The 25,410-nt window shown below is 40.9% G+C and overlaps 1 protein-coding gene across 8 annotated transcripts in view; it reads right to left on the minus strand.

Annotated features, from left to right (window-relative positions):
• Positions 1 to 239: 239 nt before the first annotated feature.
• Positions 240 to 25,410, minus strand: part of ATE1 (arginyltransferase 1) — a 158,862-nt gene continuing 133,691 nt past the window's right edge. For 7 of the 8 annotated variants that reach the window (XM_058697973.1, XM_058697972.1, XM_058697969.1 and 4 more), the window contains one exon: positions 240 to 3,736. In XM_058697973.1, coding sequence (XP_058553956.1) covers positions 3,558 to 3,736 — 179 coding nt within the window. In that variant the 3' untranslated portion in view covers positions 240 to 3,557. Of the gene's footprint in view, positions 3,737 to 13,538; positions 13,691 to 25,410 lie in introns of all 8 variants that reach the window. The other variant, XR_009252697.1, reaches the window with a different exon arrangement.

Below are 25,410 nucleotides of genomic sequence, written 5' to 3' on the forward strand. Positions count from 1 at the left end.
CCACTTAAGCTTTATCAAATGGACTATTCAAAAAGCATACACAAGAGCAAAAAAAAAAAAAAATATATATATATATATATATATCACATGCAATCAAACTTGTTTTGCTTTACAGTCACTGGTTTTCTTTTGGAGAAGAATACACATTTGAATAACTTCTAATTCAAACATTTCCCATATGTTTCCATTTCATTTCCTTCTTTAAAGTTAGCAACAAACAACACATTCTAGATAACTGGTCATCACATTCTTTCTCACTTTTATTCATACTGAGATAGTATAAAGACTGTAAAATCAAACCATATACTGTTCAGAAATCTGAAAAGCTTCATTTACAGAATAGATTCCAATGTGTTAAGAAACCACACACAAGTGCTGTTTTGCAAAATGGATAAAAAATAGGAAAAGTTGTCTGAAAGCAAAGATAAACAGTAATAATTTCTTATCTAAATAATTTTAATCAAATGAATAATATATTCATTTGGTAATAGCCTCTATCTTTCATAGAATATAAAAAAAGTGCTCAGATTACATTTAAAAAAATAACAAAAATCTCACAGAACTGAAAGAATTTAAATAAAGATAGTAGCATGGGGACATCTCGATTTCATTTCTGCTCCCAAGACAAGGAGGCAGCAGATGTGAATTTACCTGAATCCAGAAAGGGACTACAACTCTGAGACTAAATGTGCAGCTGCCAGCCTTGAAAAGATAAAGATAGAAACTGTCTTTGAAAGGTTCTCGAGTGTCCTTCTTTGGATGAAAGCCATTAACATAAAACCAGATTTCTCAGCTAGACTGCATGTCGACTGACAAAGCTGGGTCGCTCTCCTTGTTGTCCTTGTCTAGCACTCTTGATACTCACTCAGCTAGGGCTCAAAAGAACAAATAATTAACTCATCAGGATCAATACACTACCTATTCCCAGAACGGCACATGAACGCAGCAAGTGAGCAGAAGAATCTTTGCGCCCAGCTCTGGCAGTTCACTGCAGCCGACCTTGAACGTCCCCCTCAGGGGCAGCACCGTGGTTCCCCGACAGGGGTGACTGATCGCTTTCCTCTGAAGGAACCTTAACTGAATTCTGCAGGAGGAAACCACGCTTGTGGCAAGATGGAAGAGTCCAGTCTTCTCTTCATGGGATACTCAAGACTTGTGATCGTCAACAGTGCCCTTCTACCTGCCAATCGCGAAGATGTGATGCAGCACCTAACGATGAGGACATTCCAAGGCCAAGGGTACTATGGACCAAGCCTACCCTGCTGGCTTTACTGGTACTGGGATTACTCACAACACCTCTGAAATCCTATTCTGAAACTTCTTTCAAAATTCAGGTATGTCCACAAAACAGCATGTGGAGCATAATTCTATTTATGTTGAAATTATACATGCATGCGTGTGGATATACAGAACAATTCTCTCTTTCTCTGGTATGGTAGAATTTCAGATTACTTTTACATTCTAATTTATAGTTTTATTAATGTTTTAATTGCTTACAGTGAGTACCATTTTGTCATCAGAAAACAACTAAGCTATCTTCATTTTATTACTATTTTCTAATGTTCATTTTGTTTTGAGAGAGGGACAGAGCCTGAGCAGGGGAGGAGCAGAGAGAGAGGGAGACACAGAATCCCAAGCAGGCTCCAGGGTCTGAGCTGTCAGCACAGAGCCTGACGTGAGGCTTGAACTCACGGACCGTGAGATCATGACCTGAACCGAAGTCAAGACAAGACGGTTAACCGACTGAGCCACCCAGGCGCCCCAAGCTGTCTTCATTTTAGAGGGAAAAAGAAAAAAAAGTTCTATAGACTCTGAAGGCAGTTCCAAACACGAGTCTATCAAATACTCTTGGGAGACTTATTTTGCGGAACAAAATTCCAGAAGAATGCTAAACCCACGCTATCAGAAAAAATGGCTCTCCTCGCTACCCTATCTTCAGTTAGCCAGGTACCTGCCCATGGCAGGTGTTAACACAGACACACATACACACACACATCACGCACACACCCTATCTGAATGAATAAATACACAGTTTATTTAGATGTTGAATTTCTAGACATGTGATTTTTAAAATCATTGTCTTAGGATCTTTCCCTTAGCTAACTGAAATTATTTTCTAATGTTTTATCTAAAATCAGTGCATTTAGGAGAAAAGTTTAAAATCAGTAGTGGGTTTCCAAGTACTAACTTTTATAATATGTGTGTTTTTTTAAAAAAGATCAATAGAAAAGAGGCAAAATGGGGTATGAAATGAACTAGTGGCCGAGCAGCTGGCTGCAGAAGACGGGGAGGAGCTGATACAGAGCACAAGAAACCAACGCTGCTCTGTCGCTCATGGTCTCCAACCCAACTCAGTTCTAACCACAGACTGAGACGTGCGAGTCTCCTCTTCCTTCCCGGCACAGTGCCTGTCACCTTGACGGTGGTGGACGAGGGACACTGGCTGACTGGGTGAGGGGCCAAACAAAAGCAAGTGAGAGGGGGAAAAAAGAAGCCGGCCTCTGCCTCAAATTCCTGAGTGCAGCACCTGCTCCGTGACTCGCAAACCAGAGGGCAAGGCACGGATTGTTCACCTCTTGCCCCGGAACAGAGGTCAGAATGATTCCTGGGCTTCGTTACGTGTGACCTGTAGTGCAGCTAGTAGTCCGATATTAACTAATTTTTAATCAGCAACCAAAGACGAGTGTCCTGAGTTCGAAGGAATGAAAAATTTAGTGTATGTTTACTTCTGGTGGGTCTTACTAGGCCAAGGCAGGAGCCAATATTTTACAAAAACAAAATGAAAAAACCGAAACAAACACAAAGAAAACTCCATTTCTTAGATTTTTAGAAATACAGCAAATCATCTACACAACATATATTTTGCTGTCCAAACTGGGATACTCTTGTAGTAATCGTTCTAGGAAAAACTAATCCCGTCAAGACAACAGACAAGATGGGGACTGTCCTGGGTAGATGAATATCTGATGTTCACATGACATCCTTTCTTCAATGTTTATATTCTTTTGAGTTTTCTATTAACTACATAACATTCAGCAGTAATTTAATACTGAACACCGAATAACAACACAGTCTCGTTCTCCTGAGAAGACGTTTTCTAAGTGGTGAGACAGACCCCCTCACTGTCCTCCCCACACGTAAGGTTTTGTAGCATAAACTAATGTGTTGAATGGATCTGAGAAGTCTGTTGTAATTTCTTTGACAAAAAAAAGCACAACAGTGATTGAAATTACTTAAGATCCACTTACTAGTTTTACTTTCCAAAATAGTAACATGAGAAGTTTATACCGTATCTTGCTCATAAAACAAACTTCCAAAATGATAAGCCCCAATTATGAGGCTAGGTCACGACGTATTTTTTAAATCTTTGTATTAACCAGGAGATTCTCACAAATACATTGCCACAAAATATTTTAGAAAAGCCATATCATAGTCCAAATAAAAAAGTCTAATCTGTGGGCGGGTCCGGAACGTCCCCGGAGGGAGGGGCATGTACCGTGCGGCGCGCGTCACGGGCACAGGGTGGGTGCCCGGGCGGGAGCGGGGGCGGCGCGGGTTCAGTTCCGGAACAGCAGCATCCGCTCGGAGCACGTCTGCCCCACCAGCCTCGCGTACTGCAGCACAGCGGCCTCCTCGCCCGGGTCTTTCTGCTGTTTCTTGTAAACGCCGTAAGGCATTATGGCTTTCTTGTAGAACACCTGCAAACGGTCAGGGTCTTTACTGCGACCTTCATCCACTGCAATAAGAAAGAAAATATTCATTAAGAAAGTCTCATGTCCAGCTACTTCTCATTTCTGAATTTAAAAATGTTTAATTTCTGGGGCGCCTGGGAGGCTCGGTCGGTTGAGCGTCCGACTTCAGCTCAGGTCATGATCTCGCAGTTCGTGGGTTCGAGCCCCGCGTCGGGCTCCGTGCTGGCAGCTCAGAGCCTGGAGCCTGCTTCGGATTCTGCGTCTCCCTCTCTCTCTCTCTGCCCCTCCCCTGCTCACGCTCTGTCTCTCTCTCAGAATATTAAAAACAAATGTTTAATTCGAGTAATAATTACGTGTTAAGATGTTCTCCTCGAGCCGTGTATGTTTAAACGAGGGCGTGCGGCATGAACATTAAGATGAACCTGAGTATGTTAATAAATAAATGCCCTGACAGAAGGTGATAAATTCCCTCCCCTAAGAGAGCTGGAACATCCGGAAGAGCACTGCATGCAATTGAACAACCGGCCCTGAACACATTCCTTTCTCCTAACGGGAAAGTTTACAACTCTCTAGCATCTTTCCTGGGTCTGAACTGAACGGACCTTGCCTGTTCCCAAGCCAACGTACTGAGGTTCTCATCACTGCAACAAAGCTTTCTGCAACCCAGCGGCTTGGCTGACTCGAGAGCCGAGCAGGTCAGCGCACTGGGCAGGCAGGGTCCGGGGGCAGCGGGCAGATTCTTCCGGCTTTTGTGGAGGATGCGGCAGGGATGGCCAGTGGCTGCGGCTCTCGCTTCTCCTCTTTTCTCACAGAAACAAATCCCTGGTTTCTGCAGGACACAACGGTCGCCTGGAGGAAAGCCTGATTCCCAGCTGCTCCTGCTGTCGGGTGCGGCCTCGTGACCAAGCTCTGGCCAACAGGATACGAACAGGAGTGTCTTGTGGCAGTTTCTAGGAATCCTTTAAAAGAACAGCTGGTCTTGTGCCCTCTCCCGCTTTTATTTTTCAACCCTTCCTTCACTGTGCTGCCTGCTTCATGAACGTCATGGCAGGGCTGCCCACCTGTCTCCTCCTGAGCTCGAGACTATGAGATTTCTCTTAGGTCAACAAAAACTAACGCAAGAAGGAACTCCGGTACCAGAGGACTCCGTGGGCTAAAGCTACCAGGGCAGCCCTGGACTGCCGATGTAAAGAATTTCATAGAAAAAAAGAAACTCCCTGGTTTCAGCCAATTTACTCTAGGTCTCAATTAATGGCAGCTGCTCCTAATTCCAGCGGATACAGGGACCACCCCGACGGTATGTACTTCAATGTATAATGTCTTTTATCAGGGACTTGGCCAGGCCACTTCCAAGAACCATCCTCCAGCTGCGGTTCTCAATCCTGAGTACATACTGGGTCTCATGACTGCCTGTATATCTCACCGACAGTTAATATGGGGCTGAATGATAAAGCACCAGAGAAATCTTGTGAAAGTGGTTTTACGAGTAGAAAGTTGAAGAAGACATTTATGATATAATACTCCCTGCATATCCCCCTCTCCCTTGAGCACTAGGCATATAACCACCAACTCCTCTTGCCCACAGGTCCTGTCCCTATGCTATAATAAAAGCACATTTTGGCACTGAAAACGTCTCAAAAATTCTTTCTTGACCGTTCATTCGTGGCCCTACATAATGTCTACATTTATAAAATGATGTGTAACCATTTAAACATTTACCCTAAAATATTTCAGGACAAACACACTTTTAACATTCAAACTGATGGAACATTCTAGCAAATAAAGATGTAAAATCTGATATGCCATCATCTTATTTTATCTAGAACGAATGCCACTCTTTTATTCTTTGCTAATATGACACATAAAAATAGAAAATTAGGAAAATCCCCACCATGCAGAATTTACATGAACTATTTTTTAATGTTTATTTTTTTATTAAAAATTTTTTTTAATGTTTATTTTTTTGAAGAGATGGAGAGACAGAGCGTGAGTGGAGAAGGGGCAGAGAGAGAGAGCGAGATACAGAATCCGAAGCAGGCTTCAAGCTCTGAGCTGTCAGCACAGAGCCTGACGTGGGGCTTGAACCCACGTATCACAAGATCATGACCTGAGCCGAAGTCAGACACTCAACCAGCTGAGTCGTTGGCTCAGTAAATGGAATGCAGAGCCACAAGGCGTCGGTAAGAGAAACAAAGGGAAAGATATTATCATAAATTTTTAAAAACCTGATATTTCAGTAACTTGAACTAACTCAATGAATTCTCTGGGAATTAGTCATCAACAAAATTACCAAATATTCAATAAGCACATTAATTTTTAAATTCATCTTTTTCTAATCATAAAAGTTATGCAAATTGCACTACTAGGTATTTACCCAGAGAATACAAAAATACAGATTCGGGGGCGCCTGGGTGGCGCAGTCGGTTAAGCGTCCGACTTCAGCCAGGTCACGATCTCGCGGTCCGTGAGTTCGAGCCCCGCGTCAGGCTCTGGGCTGATGGCTCGGAGCCTGGAGCCTGTTTCCGATTCTGTGTCTCCCTCTCTCTGCACCTCCCCCGTTCATGCTCTGTCTCTCTCTGTCCCAAAAATAAATAAAAAATGTTGAAAAAAAAAAAATTTAAAAAAAAAAAAATACAGATTCGAAGGGGGTACATGCACCCCGATGTTAACAGCAGCATTATCTACAGTAGCCAAATTATGGAAAGAGCCCAAATGTCCATCCACTGATAAAGGAGTTGTGGTATGTGTATATATGTCTATATATTAGAATATTACTCAGCTATCAAAAAGAATGACATCTTGCCATTTGCCACAACATGGACAGAGCTAAAGTGTATTATGCTAAGTGAAATAAGTCAGAGAAAGACAAATACCGTATGATTTCAACTCACATGTGGAATTTAAGAAATAAAACAGATGAACACAGGAGAAGGGAAAAAAAAAAAAAAAAGAGAGGGAGGCAAACCATAAAAGACTCCTAACAATAGAGAACCGAGGGTTGCTGGAGGCAAGGTGGGTGGGGGGATGAGCATTAAGGAGGGTACTTGTGATGAGTACTGGGTGTTATATGTAACTGATGAATCACTAAATTCTACTCCTGAAACTAATTATTACAGTACATGTTAACTAGAATTTAAGCAAAAACTTAAAAAAAAGTAACGCTTGTAAAAACTCAAATAATCCAGAAATAAAAAAATTGAACGATGTCAGCACATGGAACCCTTTCTCCCCCACTCCTCTTTTCCTCAGCAAACTTCCACCCACGTTATCAGTGTTCAACAATTTCAGAGGATACATTTAAATATTAGGAGTTTCGGATCACATTCTATCCATACCTTAGATTAAGGCCGGAAAATCAAATCAATCACCCTTTCAGTGGATATACTGTGTTAAACTTCAGAAACCGCCGATTATCCTTATAGCGAAAATACGATGCGCTTTTCTCGGCTTAACGATCTGCAGTGTTACTGTCCCTAGCTGCATCTGCAATGAAGATTAATTCTGATTCGCGGCACATTTTATGTTATTAGTATTAAAACCAATTTAAAACCTAAACAAGAAATATTCTGCCAGACTCTTCCATCCAAGTACTAACCAGGCCCGGCCCTGCTTAGCTTCCGAGATCAGACGAGGTCGGGCGCGTTCAGGGTGGTATGGCCGTAGACACTGCCAGATTCTTAAGACACCAAAAATGTGGATTTATTTACTGAAGTAAAACAACAACAACAACAACAACAAAAGCATTCCCGCACCCTCACAAAACGTTTGTGATCATCCTGAATCGCTTGCCTGGTAAGTGTCATCGGTGCTGGTAGACAAAACCCCACACAGCTAAAGCCACGTGGCACAACAGGCCTCTTCTTGGAGGGGACTCGAAATGGACTAGAAAAAGAAGCCACTCTGAGCTTAAAGGCCATCTGCCATCTCATCCAAGGGACACTGCCAGCTTACTGACAAGTCTTAGAAAGGTGTGCCAACAAGGACCTCTTGCACCTTTTCTTTCTCCAATGTATCACAGTTTTGTAAGATAAAAACCAAAGGCAATCCCGCAAACTCTCGGAGTTGAGCATCTGATCACTGGCGATACAAATGTGCTGTTAAATCTATGATGTTTTAATCTTCAAGGGAAACTCGTCACGATGGGCAACGACTGCTGGATTTTCCCCAGCTTTTCATTCGCAAGGGATGAAGTGCACCTCGCAGGCGCTTTCCGACGAAAAGAATCTAGAGCTCACGGCTTTACTTCTTCTTACGGGGATTGACCTCATTCGTGATTCTCCTAACGTCTAGGCTTCCCAGAAAATGATGAAATGGTCTATTTTCTTACCTTCATCATTTACTGGTAGAGCATTATTTCACAAACATGAAAACAAGTTACATGCTTGACAGTTTCTCAGGACGATGGCCGTGCAGACGGCAAACGTGGCAACGCGAATGAAGCTGAAGTTGAGTGAAACTGTGATGCAACAGAAAGAGTGTGGAATTGTGAAGAAGGCACGAAAGAACCCAACTCCGAAACCAGACTCAACTATGGAAAGTTCACTATCAGGTATGATTTAGAGTATCTTCATGTGACAAGAGGTATTAACAAATGTTTCGATCCCTATGGGGAAGGGGGAGAATCCGTGAAAGGCAGATTTCAGCGCGGGCAGCAAAGGGCCGGGCAAGGGAACGCGTGGCACGTGTGACAGAAATGAACTCCACTCGGCAGCTACTTGGTCAAGTTCACTTGGTGGGAGGCTCAAAAAATTGCTCTGGGAATCCAAAGCAGTCGGGGAGAATTACACATTTTCATAATCTATAAGGAATAATGTTGCTAGTCATTTCTCTTGGAATATTCTTTTGGACAAAATGAAAACAAATCTAAACTTAGCTTATGTAAAATACCATGGAATAGTAGCTTTATTGACATATAATTCTCCTACAATTCATCCATTTAAAGCGTACGATTCAATGGTCTTTAGTGTATTCACAGACTTGTGCAGCCATCAAAACAAGCAATTTTAGAGCATTTTCAGCATCCCAGAAAGTAACCCTACACCTACTAACAGTCGCTCCCCACCCCTCCTCAGCTTCCCTAGCCCCAGGCAATACCAGTCTATTTTCAGTCTCCACATGCAATCTTTTGTGACTTACTTCTTTCACTTGGCACAGTTCGCCCACGCTGCAGCATATAATTGCACTTCATTCCTTTTTATTGCCAAATAATATGCCATTGTATGGACACGCTGCTTTTTACTGATCCAGTTGATGGGCACGTGGGTTACTTATACTTTTAAACTATTACGACTAACGTTATGAACATTCAGGTCAAAGTTTTTGTGTGCTTTCACTTCTCTTAGATATATACCAAGGACTGAAACTGCTGGGTCATAGGAAAACTCTACATTGAACCTACTGAAGAAAGGCTAGACTGCTGTCCAAAGTGGCTGCACCGTTTTATATTCTATCAGCAGTGTATAAAGGTTCCAATTTCTTCACATCCTCATCAACACTGACATTACAGCCATCCCTAGTGTGAATGAAGTAATATCTTACCATGGTTTTGGTTTGCATTTCCCTGATGGCTAATGATGTTGAGTTTCTTTTTATGTGCTTGTTGGCCATTCACGGATCTTCTTCAGAGGGATGTACATTCATGTCATTTGCCCATTTTTAAACTGAGCTTTTTATGGAGTTCTAACAGTTGTTTGTGTATTCCGGATACTAGATCCTTACCAGATATACGATCTATGAAAACATCCTTCCATTCTATGGACTCTGTACTTTGTTGATGTGTCTCTTGAAGTGTAAAAGTTTTAAACTTTCGATGAAGCCTAATTTATTCACTTTTTTCCTTTTGTTACTTGTGCTTTTGGTGTGATATTTAAGAAATCACTGCCTAATCCAAGGTTAGGAAAATTTACTCCTATTTTTTCTAAGAGTTTTATGGTTTAGCTTTTACATTTTGGTACAATCCATCTTGAGTCAATTTTTGCATATACTATTAAATAGGGAACAAGTTTCATTCTTTTGTATGTGGTGATCCAGTTCACCCAGGACCATTTGTTGAAAAGATTCTTTTTCTCTCACTGAAATGTCTTGGTATCATTTCTGGAAATCAGCTGATCATAAATATGAGAGCTAACTTCTGGACTCTCAGTTCTAGTCCACGGATATATAGGTCTATGTGTCACAACCACAAAATTTTAACCTTATTCTTCTTTTTCGTGACTGTTTTGGTTATTCTGGATTCCTTTAATTTTCACATGAATTTTGGAATCACCTGTCAGTTTATGCACAGAAGCCAGCTGTTATTTTTTAAACTTATTTACTTCTGGGAGAGTGCAAGCAGGGGAGGGGCAGACAGAGGGGGACAGAGGATCCAAAGTGGGCTCTGGGCTGACAGGCTGACAGCAGCCAGCCCGATGTGGGGCTCGAACTCATGAACCGAAAGATTGTGACCTGAGCCGAAGTCGGACGCTCAACCAAGTGAGCCACCCAGGTGCCCCAGAAAATCATCATTTGGCAACCATCTCAGTAATAAATGATTCAAGCAAGAATCATCATTAATGGATATAAAAACTGGTAGATAGAAGTTTGATAAAATAGGATATTTACAATGTCTCAAAGTATCTCCCTATAAAATATTAATTTCTTATTAACATATACAAAATGCTAATTTTACAGTGGAGACACTTGACATTATTATACCAAGTGATATAAACTCAAGTCCCCAGCAGTGAGATGGACTGACAGTGCAACTGACTCCTCGGATGATGCAGTGAGAACGCAGCATCAGTTCTAGGGTGTTCTTGCCAAAACGAAGTAACCTGCGTCCAATTATGAAGAAACGTAACAGAAACTGATGAACAGAAATTAAGGAACATTCTAGAAAGCAACTGGACTGTGTCTTCAAAAATGGCAAGGTAATGAAAGCCAGGGTGTACTGAGGAACTGTTCTAGATCAAAGGAGACTAAAGGGACAGGACAACAAATGTAGCCCACAACACTGACTTTTACTCTGGTTTGGTCTGCCTGTGTGTACACGGGCTTCTGTGTAATACATGGTGCTAACAGAACATTGCTACCGTGCTCGTCTGGATGGCTGCCTGTGTGGAAAAGCATCCCTGCTCTCAGGCAATATGTACGTTGAAATATTGAAGGACGACGGTGCAAGAGATCTTCAACTTATCCCCAAATGGTTCAGAAAAAAATACAGAGTAGGGGAACATGAGAAGGCAAATGTGGTAACACGTTCACAACTGGGGAATCTGAGTGAAGGGCGTGCAGTTCCTCGTATTAGTCTTAAACTTTTTCTGTACATCTGCAATTATTTCAGAATAAAAAATTAACAGGCTAAACTACGTTCTTCAGCCTCTCATCATATTCTATGTGTATATTTTTAAACCCAAGCATTACATTTACACTTTTTAACTGTTAAATTTTGTTCTGACACGCTCTCATCACTACAACCTATGGAGGTATTTTCAGATTCTGTTTCTTCTGTCAGAGAGCAGAGTTATCAAGATGAAGAATAAAAATCTTAAGTAGAGTCCTGAGAAAAAGGAACTGTAAAAGGTAATACTGTATTTAATATAAGTCAATACATGGATATCTGACAATTTTTTTATTATCAAATATACTGAATTAGTTCCTTTTATGATCTATGATGTTCAGCTGATTTAACAAATTAGTTTTCATTTTATTTTTTAAAGTTTATTTATTTTGAGATTATTTATTTATTTATTTTGAGAGAGAGAGAGAGAGCGCACACAAGTGCACAAATAGGGGAGAGGCAGAGAGAGAGGGAGAAAGAGAATCCCAAGCAGGTTCCATGCTGAGCGTGGCTCCAAATCACCAACTATAAGATCATGACTTGAGCCAAAATCAAGAGCTAGCTGCTTACAGACTGAGCCACCCAGGCACCCCTAGTTTTTTTTTTAATCAACAGCTTTAAGTTCCACATGTGACAGTTTGTTAAAGTTAATACAATAATAGGTAATCTCACTGGTAACCTCACTGACAGGTAACCCCACTGGGTCACAAACAAAGCCATTAAAAATGAAAGTTAGCCATAAAATAACTTCCAGTGACTGAACTTGACATTGAGTTAACTCTGCTTCTTTCCAAGGGAACCGAGCTAGACACGTCCAAAAGTACCTTCAAAGGGCAAAAACCTTTAAGAATTTCCAGGGGCATAAAATTAAATTCAAAATTACAAAATTACAAAATTTTTACCTACGGGCAAATACACATTCATTTTTCTTTGCCAAAGGCCTCATTCCAGGAATCTGTCCTCTTCCCCAATCTTGGCCTCAACCCAATCTGCAAACAATCTCTGTAAGTTACAGTACCTCCTTCTACTAGTTCCTTTTTACTAACTTTCATAAAAGCTTAAGACTGCCACCTGGCAGAAACAAACAAAACTCTCTGACCCCTGCTCACCCTCCAGTTAATCTTATTCTACTTTTCTCTCCTTCGTTAAAGGGTATTTAATGTCCATTTCCTCGTGTCCCACCCACTGCACAATCTGTCTCGCTGTGTGTCTCGGCCCCGTCCAGTCTACTCTCTTCACTAAGGGCAAAGGTCTCACTGTTCTTGAATACGGCGAACACAGTTCCGTCCTCGTCTCCCTCAGCAAAGCGTAAACTCAGAAGACCACCTCCCTCCTCCCTGAAATCCACTCCAGCCTTTCTGACGCCACGTACCCTGCTTCTTCTCTTTCCACCAGGGCAATTCTTTGCCTGATCGTTCCATGTTAGGAGTTACACAGTATTCCGTTCTAGGTCATCCTCTCTTTTTGCTCTACACTTTCTTCCTAGGAAACCTTAACCATGTTCATGGATTCAATTTCCATCACTTAAGTCTGACCTCCCAATCCTCAGGTTCCAGCCTAAATCTTTCTTTGGAGCCCTAGGAGACTCGATAATACTAAGTGGAGCAGAGGTGGGAGGCTATAATCTACAACTTGTCTTCTGCTGGGTAAATTCACATGCTCTTGGTCAGAGCAATTCTTATTTTAGGGATGTGTCCTGCAGAAATATTAGTATGTGTGCAAAAACATGTATATTTAAAAGTATGTTGTAGCGTTATTTGTAATAGCAAAAAATTTACAACTTAAATGTCCGTCAATGGAGTAACTATTATCAATAACGTATATCATTGTCTGCAGCCATTAAAAAAGAACAAGTAAACACATGTATACCATATGGCCCCATAATTATGCTTCTCGGTATTTCCCCAAATGAGCTGAAAATTTTTTAAGTTTTTTTTTTTTAATGTTTGTTTATTTTTGAGAGAGAGAGAAAGAGAGAGAGCGAGTGCACACAAGCAGGGGAGGGGCAGAGAGAGAGAAGAGACAGAATCTGAAGCAGGCTCCGGGCTCCGAGCTGTCAGCACATAGCCTGATGTGGGGCTCAAACCCAGAAACTGTGAGATCATGACCTAAGCTGAAGTCAGATGCTCAACAGACTGAGCCACCTAGGGGCCCCTAAGGTTTTTTTTTAAGATTTATTTTTTAAATAAGCTCTACACCCAATGTGGGGCTCAAACTTGTGACCCCAGATCAAGAGTCACATGTTCTACTGACTGAGCCAGTCAGGTGCCCCAAGGAACGGAAAACTATGCCCACACAAGAACCTACAAACAAATGTTTAGAGCAGCTTTATTCATAAGTGCCAAGATACAGAAGCAACCAAAATGTGCTGCAATGAGTGAATGAATGAACACACTGGGTGATACATTCATACAATGGACTATCATTCAGTGATGAAAAGACAGCAATTTTCAAGCCATGAAACAACACGGAGGAACTTCAAATGCATATTACTAAGTGAAAGAAGCTGATCTGAAGAGGCTACGTACCGTATGATTCCAACTATGTGACACTGTGGAAAAGGCAAAACTATAGAGACAGTAAAAAAATCAGTGGTGGCCAAGGGTTGGTGGCTTTGAAGCGGGGATGAACAGGTGGAACACAGAGGGTATTTAGGGCAACGAAACTATTCTGCAGGCTCCTGTAATGGGGGATGCATATCATTACACATTGTACATCATACAATGTACACCACGAAGAGTGGATCCCATTGTCAACCATGGACTTCAGTTAATAATAATGGATCGATATTGGCTTATCAACTGTATCGAATATATCTCACTAATGCAAGATGTTAATAATAGGGGAAATGGGAGGTGGGCGTTGGAGGACAGATAGAAACTCTCTGTACTTTCTGCTCAGTTTTTCTGTAGACTTAAAACTGATCAAAAAGAAGTCTAGTAAAAAAAAAAACTACAAATGAGAAAAATGTAAGATAATGACAACAGGGGAAAGTGGGTGCGGGGGGTACAGGAGAATGCTCTATACTATCTTTGCCATTTTTCTGTAAAGTTTAAACTCTTCTAAAAAAGTTTACTTTTAAAAGGAATGAGGAAGTTCGTGATACAACATTTTCACGATAACCTAATTTTAATGTAAAAAACCAAGCCACAGGATATTTTAGAAGGATTTAATTTACACATATAAATTCTAGGTTTAAATAAATGATGTGATTAAAAATTAAAATTAGAAAATACACGCACAGGAAAAAACCCAAACTTCCCACCAAACTTCAATAGTGCTTACCTCTGCAGAGCCTGGGGTGTGGATATGTATGCTTATATGCACGTGCACTGGGATATGTTGTGAGATTTTAACTTTCCACACCATATTTTTAATAATAACAATCATATAATCAATCATGTTTCTAGTAAAGAAAATGTTCAACACAAAGAAGCCACCTAGGGCTAAAGTGCTGGTGAATAAATAAATATGAAGCGTCCAGCACAAGACCGATGCTAAAAGCAGCAACAGAGCTACAATTACTGTTGATAGAATTCCCACTTCGGTCACTTCACCCTTATTTAAAGAGAGTGCTCACATCTGTGCGGCTTTTAGCAGGTGAAGCCGTGAGTCAGAGCTGGGTAAGGAGAACGCCTGCCTGCCGTGTTCTCGGGTACACGGGGGGAGCTTCTGAGTCAGCTGCCGGGGACTGCACACAGCACACGGACCTGCCTCAATGTGAAGTCACCCCTGAAGGCTCATCTAAACTTCTGGACCAATGAATCGTCCAGCAGGCAGAAGAAAGCTCTGCCAGTCGCCCAAATAAAACACGTATTACAAATAGTAAGCTAAATTCTAGCACGCTGGTCCTCAACTTTGGCTGCATACTAGAATCACGGGGGACGTTTTAGGAAATTCTGACGCTCAGGATCTCTATGGACCATCGGGAGTCCCTGGGAGTGGGGCCTACAGGCAACGGCACAGAAACACCCCAGCATGTAGTCAGACATGTAGGAGATCTTAAAAAACACACCGGCGCATGAATCGAAGGGTGCGTTAACAATTTCTTGCAATTGCCTTTAAAAACAGTGCTCTAGGGGCGCCTGGGTGGCTCAGTCGGTTGAACGTCCGACTTCCGCTCAGGTCACGATCTCACGGACTGTGAGTTCGAGCCCCGCGTCAGGCTCTGGGCTGACGGCTCAGAGCCTGGAGCCTGCTTCCAGTTCTGTGTCTCCCTCTCTCTCTGCCCCTCCCCCGTTCATGCTCTGTCTCTGTCTCAAAAATAAATAAACGTTAAAAAAAATTAAACAAACAAAAACAGTGCTCTAAGACAGGGAAATTACGAAAACAAACAAAAAGCGAACCCGTGACAAAAACCAAAAGCCAAGGCTACAGCAGGGAATTTCTCCACTGCCACATTCATGTGGCCATTTTTCATTTCTGCTCCTATTAAAGCCTCAGAATGGAGAGAGTGACCCTCCGGTGTGCCTTAGCTACAGTGCAAATAAGAACGTACAAAATAACCTCAGTTGTCCTTTCACATCTTCTATAATAATGCTGTGATCCACTGTTTTTGTGTTAGAAATCAGCAGATTTCCATTTAATTTTATTCGTGATTTGATAAAGTGACTCTGTGGAGACTGAAAAAAAAAAAAACAACAAACCCAACATATTAACATAGATGAGAGAAGAGGAGACAGAGATGATTATCGATAGTTCCTTAAAAGTCAATTTAAGACCATCACAACATCAGGAGTAAGGGGCACAGTGGTGTCATCTATTGTAAGTGCCTTTTTATTGTCACAGCTTTATGATTTTGAAATCTGGTTTTCTTTTGGATTTTTAAACCTGAAACTAGGTGCTGTAATCTCTCTGAAAGTTAGTCAAGTAAGTAGTATTAGTGATACAAATAAGCCTTTTTACAAAACTTGGATCAGATTTGATCATGTTTGATTTTTGCTAAATTTTCTCAATTACTCATTTGCTGCATATTAACTACCAGTAGCATGCGTTAATGGTCTTCATAGTATAGCTGTAAACGCACAGCTGAAACAGGAATAATAGTTTACACGTTCCTAACCAGTGAAAAAAAAAATACTTCTTAGGACTTTTTTTGAGAGAGAAGGAAGAGAACATGCATGAGTAGGGGAGAGGAGTAGAGGGAGAGAGAATCTTAAGCAGGTTCCACTCCCAGCACAGAGCCCCACATGGGGCTTGATCTCACTACCATGAGATCATGACCTGAGTTGAAGTCAAGAGTCGGATGCTAAAGGTTAAACAAAAAATTTAAAAAAAGGGGGGGGGGCGCGCCTGGGTGGCTCAGTCGGTTAAGCGTCCGACTTCGGCTCAGGTCATGAACTCACGGTTCATGAGTTTGAGCCCCGCGTCGGGCTCTGTGCTCACAGCTCGGAGCCTGGAGCCCACTTCGGATTCTGTGACTCCCGCTCACTCTGCCCCTCCCCTACTCATGCTCTGTCTCTCTCAAAAAATAAACATTAATTTTTTTTTTTTAAAGAGTTGGACGCTTAACCAACTGAGCCACCCAGGCACCCTGGCATTTTATTATTATTATTTATTTTTTTTTTTTTTTAACATTTTTTATTTATTTTTGGGACAGAGAGAGACAGAGCATGAACGGGGGAGGGGCAGAGAGAGAGGGAGACACAGAATCGGAAACAGGCTCCAGGCTCCGAGCCATCGGCCCAGAGCCTGACGCGGGGCTCGAACTCACAGACCGCGAGATCGTGACCTGGCTGAAGTCGGACGCTTAACCGACTGCGCCACCCAGGCGCCCCAGTTATTATTATTTTTTTCTAATTAAGACAAGAGAAGACAGGGGCTTTCACTTCCAGCAAGATGAGGCACACCTACTTTTCTCCACTGCCCCACTGAGGATGACAGAAAACCCTGGACATGATGCATAAGACGTAAGAAGACACTGGAACAGGAGGGAAGGCGCAGCCCGGTAGGGACTCGGAGGCCTGAGGAATGATAAGGCGGTGAGCGTCCTGGGCTCTTTCTGCCTCGTGTATTCCAGAGGGGATCCTGGAAAAGCTGGTGACCCTGAAAAGCCAATACACAGAGACAAAAAAAAAATGTAGCAAGAAAAAAAGCTTTCTGAGAATAATCTCAAAGAACATACTGTCCCAACTCACCCAATATGAAATAATATAAATAGCCCTATAACTAACTAGTAAAGAGATTGGATTTGTAATTAATTTCCAAAAAAGCAATCTCTAGGCCCCAGTGGGCTCCCTGGAGAATTCTACCAAACATTTAAATAAGAATTAACACACCAATTCTACACAATCTCTTTCAGAAAATAAAAGCAGGAACCTAAATTAGACAAAGCACAAGTAAAGAAAATCGCAAACCAGTACTCCTTATGAATATGGATGCAAAAATCCTTTATGAGATGTTAGCAAAAAAGAATTCAGCAGTTGCATTTATCCCAGGTATGCAAGGCTGATTCAGTATTTGAAAGCTAACCAATACAATCTACCATATTAACAGTTTAGAGAAAACAATCACAGTCACATCAAACGAGGCAGAAAATACACCTGACGGATTCAACAACCAACCATGCATGTTAAAAAGTCCCAGAAAACTAGGACTGAAGGGGGATTTCCTCAACTCGATAAAGAATGAATGCTTTCCCCCTAAGATCAGAAACAAGGCAAGGATGTCTGCTCTATTTTTATTCAAGGTAGTGCTGGAAGTTGCCACTGCAATAAGGTGAAAAAAGGAACAAACATGCACCCAGATGGGAAAAGAAGAAATAAAATTGTCCCTATTTGCATGTAACATAGCTGTCTATGCACAAAACCTCAAAGATGCTGTAAAACAAATCCTCCTAGAAATCCAAGTGAGCCCAGCAAAGTCACAGGATAAACATCAACATACACCAATCAAATGAACTACAAATCACATACCTGCTATGGTTATTAATATCTGGGATATAAAGAACTCCTAACACTCAACAACAAAAAACCCCAAATAAGTTGATTCAAAAACAGGCAAAAGACATGAATAGACATTTCTCCAAAGAAGACATACAGGTGGCCAAAGAGCACATGGAAAGATGTTCAACATCAGTCATCGTTAGAGAAATGCAAATAGAAACCACAATAAAATAACGCTTCCCACCCAGATGGCTATTGTCAAAAAAACAGAAAACAGCAAGCGTTGGGAGAGGATGTGGAAAAACTGGAACACTTGCACGCGGCTGATGGGAATGTGAAATGGTGTGGCCATGGGGAAAAACGGTATGGTGGTTCCTCAAAAAAATAAAATTAGAATTACCATATAATCCAGCAATTCCATTTCTGGACACATATCCAAAAAACAGAAAGCAGGGTTTCAAAGAGATATTTGGAGACCCGTGTTCCGAGCAACATTATTTGCAACAGCCAAAAGGTGGAAACAACCCAAGTGTCCACGAATGGATGAATGGATAAACAAAATATGGTGTATACACACAATGGGATATCATTCAACCTTAAAGAGAAATGAAATGCTAACATCTGCCATGACATGAGTGAACCCTGAAGGCACTGTGCTAAGTGAAATACGCCAGTCACAGAAGGACAAATAATGTACAATATCACTCCTATGAAAAACTTAATAATCAAGCTCATAGAGACAGCAATTAGAATTATGGTTGCCTGGAGCTGGGAGAGAAAGGAACAGAAGTTAGTGTTTAATGGGTACAGAGTTTCGATATGGGACGATGAAACGAATTCTGGAGAGGGATGGTGGTGATACTGTACAATGTGAATGTACTTAATGCCACTGAACTACACACTTAAAACTAGTTAAAATGGTGAATCTTATGTTGTGTATATTTTGCCACGATCGAAACAAATATTTTTAAAGGCCCACTGTATTCAATAAACAATAAACATGTGGAAATTATGAAACATAAAAAACCACGTCATTTATAATTACTTGGAAAAAGAAATACCTGTAAACCTAAAAGAACATGTATGGGACTTGCATGCTGAAACCCACACAATGCTGCTGGAAGAAATCAAAGATCTAAATGAATGGACAGATGTTCCATTTTATGGACTGAAAAACTTGTGATAAAAATATTAATTCTCTCCCAGCTGATCTATAGATGTAACACAGTTCCTAACAAAATCCTTGCAAGTATTTTTATGGATACAGGCAAGATTATTCTCGAATGTATGCAGAAAGACTAGGAGAGCTGAAACAATTCTGAAAAAGAATAAAGTTGAAAAAGAATCATTCGACTGAATTTTAAGTCTTGTTACATAGCTACAGTAATCAAGACTGTAGGGGCGCCTGGGTGGCTCAGCTGGTTGAGCGTCTGACTTCGACTCAGGTCATGATCTCATGGTTGGTGGGTTCAAGCTCCATATTGGGCTTTGCACGGAGAGCATGGAGCCTGCTACGGATTCTCCGTCTCCCGCTCTCTGCCCCAACCCACTCATGTGCGTTCTTGCTCTCTCACAAAAATAAACATTAAAAAAAAAAAAAAAGACTGTGTAATATTTACACATTACACAGGTAGACATACGGATCTGTGGGACACAACAGAGTATCCAGAAACAGCCCCACACAAGTATGGCCAACTGATTTTTGACCAAGACGCAAAAGCGATTCAGTGGAGGAAGAGCCTTCCCAGCAAACAGTTTTGGAGCAACTCGATATGCACAGCCAAAAAACTAAATCTTGATCTAAACTGCACATCTCAAAAAAAATTAACTCGGAATGAATCACAGACTTAAACGTTACCTGTAAAAGCATAAAACTAACAGGAGAAAAATATTTGACACCTAGGGCTTACTGAAGAGTTCTTAGACATGAAACCAAAAGCATGATTCATAAAGGAGAAAAATGATAAGTTGGACAGTATTAAAATTAAAAACTTTTGCTCTATGAAAATCTGTTAAAAGGATAAAAAGACAAGCTACTAAAGACTGATATTTAAAGTATATAAAGAAGGGCACCTGGGTGGCTCAGTGGATTAAGCAACTGACTCTTGGTTTCTGCTCAGGTCATGATCTCAAGGTTTGTAAGTTCGAGCCCACACAGTGGCCTCGGCTGCTGCCAGCGAAGAACCTGCTTGGGATTCTCTCTCTCTTCCTCCCTCTCTGCCCCTCCCCTGCTCATGCACGCACTCTTTCTCTCTCTTACTCTCTCTCTCAAAATAAATAAATAAACCTTAAAAAAGTATATAAAGAGGGGCTGGCTGGCTCAGTTGGAAGAGTGTGCAACTCTCAATCTTAAGAGTCGTGAGTTCGAGCCCCGTGTTCAGTGTAGAGATTAAACTTTTAAAAAAAATAAAGAACTCTTATAACCCAACGATATAAAAACAAACAATCCCTTTAGAAAAATGCACAAAAGACAGGAGGATACATTTCACCGAAGGGAAAATCTGGATGGCAAATAAGCACATGAAAAGATGTCCATCAGCCATTAGGGAAACGCAAATTAAGACCATAGTGAGATACTGCTATCCACCTGTTAGAACAGCTAAAACAAAAACATAGAAACAAAACCAGTGCTGGCAAGAACGTGAAGGAACGGTGTCTTTCATACATGGTGGTGGTAATATAAAACGGCACAACAACTCTGGAAACCAACTTGGCAGCTTCTTAAGAAACTAAACCTACTTTTACCATACAACTTGGCAATTACACTCTTGGTCATTCATCCCAGAGAAGCGAAAATTAAGTTCACACAAAAACCTGTATAACAAATGTTTATGCAGGGTTTTTCTGGTGATAGTCATAACCTGGAAAAGCACAGAAATCCTTCAACAGGTAAATAAACAAACAAGCTGGGGCACAACGATCATCCACACCATGGACCACTACGCAGCAGTAAGTAGGAATGGATTAATAGATTAAGAAAGACAGAGAGAAAGACACACACACACATACTCTACCCACCACTCTCCCCCGCACACACAGAGGAGAAGAGAGGGAAATTACAAAGGAAATATAGTACAATATCTAAGACATTCCCACTGGGCCATGTCTTTGTACTTTAGCATGGAGATCCTTAATAACCTCTGAGATTAGTAGTCAAAGGTAGTATTTCAGGATTTTATTGATTTTCATAAGCTAAAACAAAACTATAGCATCTTAAGTGCAAATGTGAAATATTTTCAGGATTTATTATATATTGTGTTCTTTAAAACAATCTGCTTTTGAACCTTAAGATCAATTACTTCTCTGTGGCTTAAAGTTCAAACAATGCTATGAACCGTATATACTCTGATCAATAAAGCCAAAATTCAGTAAGTCTGATCTGACTTAATAAAGCAATAATTCATTGTGCTTAATTTTTAATAATTTTTTATTCAAGATGAGTGGAGGATTTATAAGCTATTTCCTTAACTGAAAAAAAAAATCACATCGGACCTTTCATTATCCACTGCAATTAAGAGCAATCTCAAAATGAGACTCTATACATTCACTGTTTTAAAGTATCTTGATAGAATGAACAAACATCTCAAGCGTCTTAAACATAAAAAACTCCAGTCTTAAAGCAAACTAGGATATCTGTAAGGATGGCACCCACCTTGTTGAAGCTTGCAAAAATTCTGAAATAAAGAAACATTTAATACCCACAAATGAAACTAAGGCTATCAGGGGAAGAAAAAAAAATGCAACCAAAAGAAAACATCAAATCGGGTCCCTCAAAAATCTTCACAAAAAGCTGAGTGAGATAAGTGATGGAAAGTCAGTCACAGCCATCTCTCTCTGCTGTAAATAGTGATTTTCTGAATATTAAAATGAAGACAGTCTGTGGGGGTTAGGTTACCTACGAACCATGCTTAATGCAAACACAGGTGCTGGCTCCCTGCAGCTCCTCCCTCAGCCCCAGGTTCAGCAGCCAGGACCATCCAGCTATCCTATAATCCTAAGGCTTTTTCATACTCAAAAACATACCTTAGATTTTATTTTTAATCCCAAACAATGGTGGGAATGCAAAGGCCAATGAACAGAGTTAATGGCTATCATCAAAGTTTCCAAGATCTTTTAGGCAAATTAGAGACAATGTAACTCTTACTTTGCTTAGAAAAATGCAGTTTCAAATCTCAGCAATTTTGTCCCTGTAAGGCATCTTATGTCCACTTAGTTTTTTCTTCTATTAAGACCATTTAAAAATGGTGCTACCCCTGGCAACCAGCTTTGTTCAGGTAAACTTGACAAATAAAAATTAGAATTGCATACACTTAAGGTGTACAGCATGCTATTTTGATATATGTACACACTGTGAAATGATTACCACAATCAACCTAATTAACACATCCATCAAAAGTGTTCAAAAAATTGTTTTAATGTTTATTTTTGAGAGAGAGACGGAGAGAGCGGGCAAGTGGGAGACAGGCAGAGAGAGAGAGAAAGACACAGAATCCAAAGCAGACTGTGGGCTCTGAGATGTCACAACGAGCCCGACGTGGGGCTTGAACCCACCAACTACGACATCATGACCTGAGCCAAAGTCGGACACTTAACCGACTGAGCCACCCAGATGCCCCTCGATAGTGCTTTTTAATGAAGAAAAAACCTATTACAGGAACAATATTTTGATTGCTCTCTGTCATCTTATATGTGGATGGTCTTCCCATCCTAACAGTAAACTCCCTGAGGATGGGAAGCAAATCTTGTACTTCTTTGTAGCCTCAAGGTCCAGGCACGATGCACCCTCGATCCTGGAGATACAAAGTGCTGAGTAGGCATCCACTAAATGCCTGTGGTTCATGGTGCTGATCTCAGACTCCAGACTAGCAACACATCTTCAGAGCAACTATCCAGCTTTTATCAACTATCTTGTTAATTAGTACCTCATGTTTATTACTCAATGTCTGAATTCCCAAATTAAATCATTCTTGGATTATTTTGTTTCTGAATATGTAATAAATATTGAAATTGATCGGGTCGCAATTGCTTTGAATTGTGCTCTGTTTAATCTGTTTTTAGAACAAGAATGGTATCTGACATCTACATAAAACTCCTGTTAATTAGCCACAATAAAATGTAAAGAAATGATGCTAACTGTAAACAAGCCATCAAACACAACCTAAGTCCATCTGGAATGAAAAGGCTGTGTCTCACGCTTCACGTCCTAGACCAGTATATGTCTGCTTCTCCAGAGGGACTAAGAATTTTAGCAACAGAGACACTGCATGGAGAATACCCATGTTCCAGATCTTTTATGAACTGGCAGGGCTCCACTGATGATTTATATGAAGAGAGGAATTCGGGCCCAAACCCAGCAGTGAACCACAGCCAAGGTCAACTGCTTAAGCAGCATTTACGGACACTTCTGAGGCAGCCGTGAGCTAGGAATTACTTAGATGCCGTTCAAAGGCCCTGTTGGTTATTGGTCCCCAATCCAGGGAGGATAATCGCTGAGTGTGTTTTGGTTCTATCTTTGGATGCGAGATTGGAGACTGCAACCCACTTCCTCAGGGGAAACGCCCTTCTCCAAGGTGATAAACAAACTCAACTAAAGAAGCTTTGCCACATTTCCTTCCGGTATATTATCCTCCTGCTTGGAGGAAGAAAGGTTTTTTTCACCCTGCACAGCTACGCAGGTTTTGCTGTTTTTGCCTCTTTTTAAAAAATTTTTTATGTTTATTCATTTTTGAAATACAGAGAGAGACAGAGCACAAGCAGGGGTGGGGCGGAGAGAGAGGGGGACACAGAATCTGAAGCACACTCCAGGCTCTGAGCTGTCGGCACAGAGCCCAACGTGGGGCCTGAACTCACGAACCACAAGATCGTGACCTGAGCCGAAGTCAGACGCTCAACCAACTGAGCCACCCAGGTGCCCCAGCTGTTTTAGCTTTAATTATTAGATCCTTCTATGCCTTCCTTGAGTTGCCAGTCCAGTGGACTGTTCCATGTTCTTCCAGAGTTTCTGCTGTGCTTTCATTAGTCTACAATTGCATGTGATGAAATCCATTTGTTACTTGCTGACTCCAATCTCCCCAAATGACTTGATGCTCTTGGTTTTCATTTTCATTACAGTGCACTGAAAAGATCTACTCTGAAGCAAAATGTTTGGACAATGAAAAGGTGTGTGATGGGAACTATAATAAGATTAAAACTCCTTTCTTGGCATTAAATAAGCTAACGGGTAACCAACTCAGGCAAAATCTTACCAGTGATACATAGAACCTCTGGACAACAACAGGAGAGTTCTCTTTTGTTCCACCAGGCCACTCCTGGGACTCTCCGTGTCCTTCATCAGCTCTGACAGGTCTGACACAGAAACTGAGTTTTTGTCTTCATGCTGCTCAGGTACACGATTTATTCATGAATCCCTAAAACTTGAGACTTTCTAAAGTAAATTCCAGTTTTCTTTTTTAAGCTTAAAATAAATCTTTAAGAACGCTTCCTACATCTCAAATACTTCTTCCTAAGACTTGAGCCTGTTATAGAACTTTTGGGCAACAACGTAAGAGGACAGAATCTGAGGCCTTTTATAGAACAGTGTTGCTCAGTCCTTTGAATCCAAGCACGTTTCTGTGACGTATTTTTTAAGAACCTCGACTATTCCCTTCAAGTATTTTGAAAAACAAAATAAAGTATTGTGACTAAAAACGAATAAAGCAGTGTTACAAAGCACTGTACTTACAGTTCATACACACTCCTCTTTGGAAACCAATTTCTTTCAAAAATACAGCTGATCCTTGAACAATACAAGTTTGAGGTATGTGGATCTAGGTACATGCAGACTTTTTTTTTTTTTTTGATTAACACAGTACAGGACTGTAAATGTATTTTCTCCTTCTTATGATTTTCTTAAAATTGTTTTCTAGCTGACTTTATTGTAAGAATACAGTATATAATGCATATAACATACCAATTATGCATTCACCGACCATTTACGTCACTGGTAAGGCTTCTGGTCAACAGGAGGCTCTTAGTAGTTTTAGCAGAGTCAACACTTACATGCTGATTTTCAGCTGGACGGAGGTGGGTACTCCTAACTCCTGTGTTATTTTCAGAAGGGTCAACTTCTGTATTTTCAGAAGGGTCAACTGTACTTTCAGAAGTGTGCAGTTGCGAAAGAAATGGCTACAGTTTGTAGTTAAAGCCAGGCCTACGGTCCCAAAGCAAACACTGGACCACTGGCAAATTCAGAAAGTGCAAATAAACTAAATAGTCCCTTCTGATTTTCCTTGCTTTCTTGAGTGCAGTTTGAGTGCTTTAAGAAAACATGTTCAAAAATCCTAACTTTAAAAATGAAAATATAACACAGATGATTAGCTGTACTGCAAGACAGTCTCTGTTTTGTCAAAGAATTCGCAATAATGGATTTAACAACAGGGTATTTTTGGTTTTGTTTTGTTTTTTAGAGAGACAGAGAGAGAGTGTGTACACATGTGAGAGTATGAGTGGGGGAGAGGCAGAGAGAAAATCCCAAGCA

Source organism: Neofelis nebulosa, chromosome 13 (assembly GCF_028018385.1).
Source record: "Neofelis nebulosa isolate mNeoNeb1 chromosome 13, mNeoNeb1.pri, whole genome shotgun sequence".
NCBI lineage: Eukaryota > Metazoa > Chordata > Mammalia > Carnivora > Felidae > Neofelis > Neofelis nebulosa.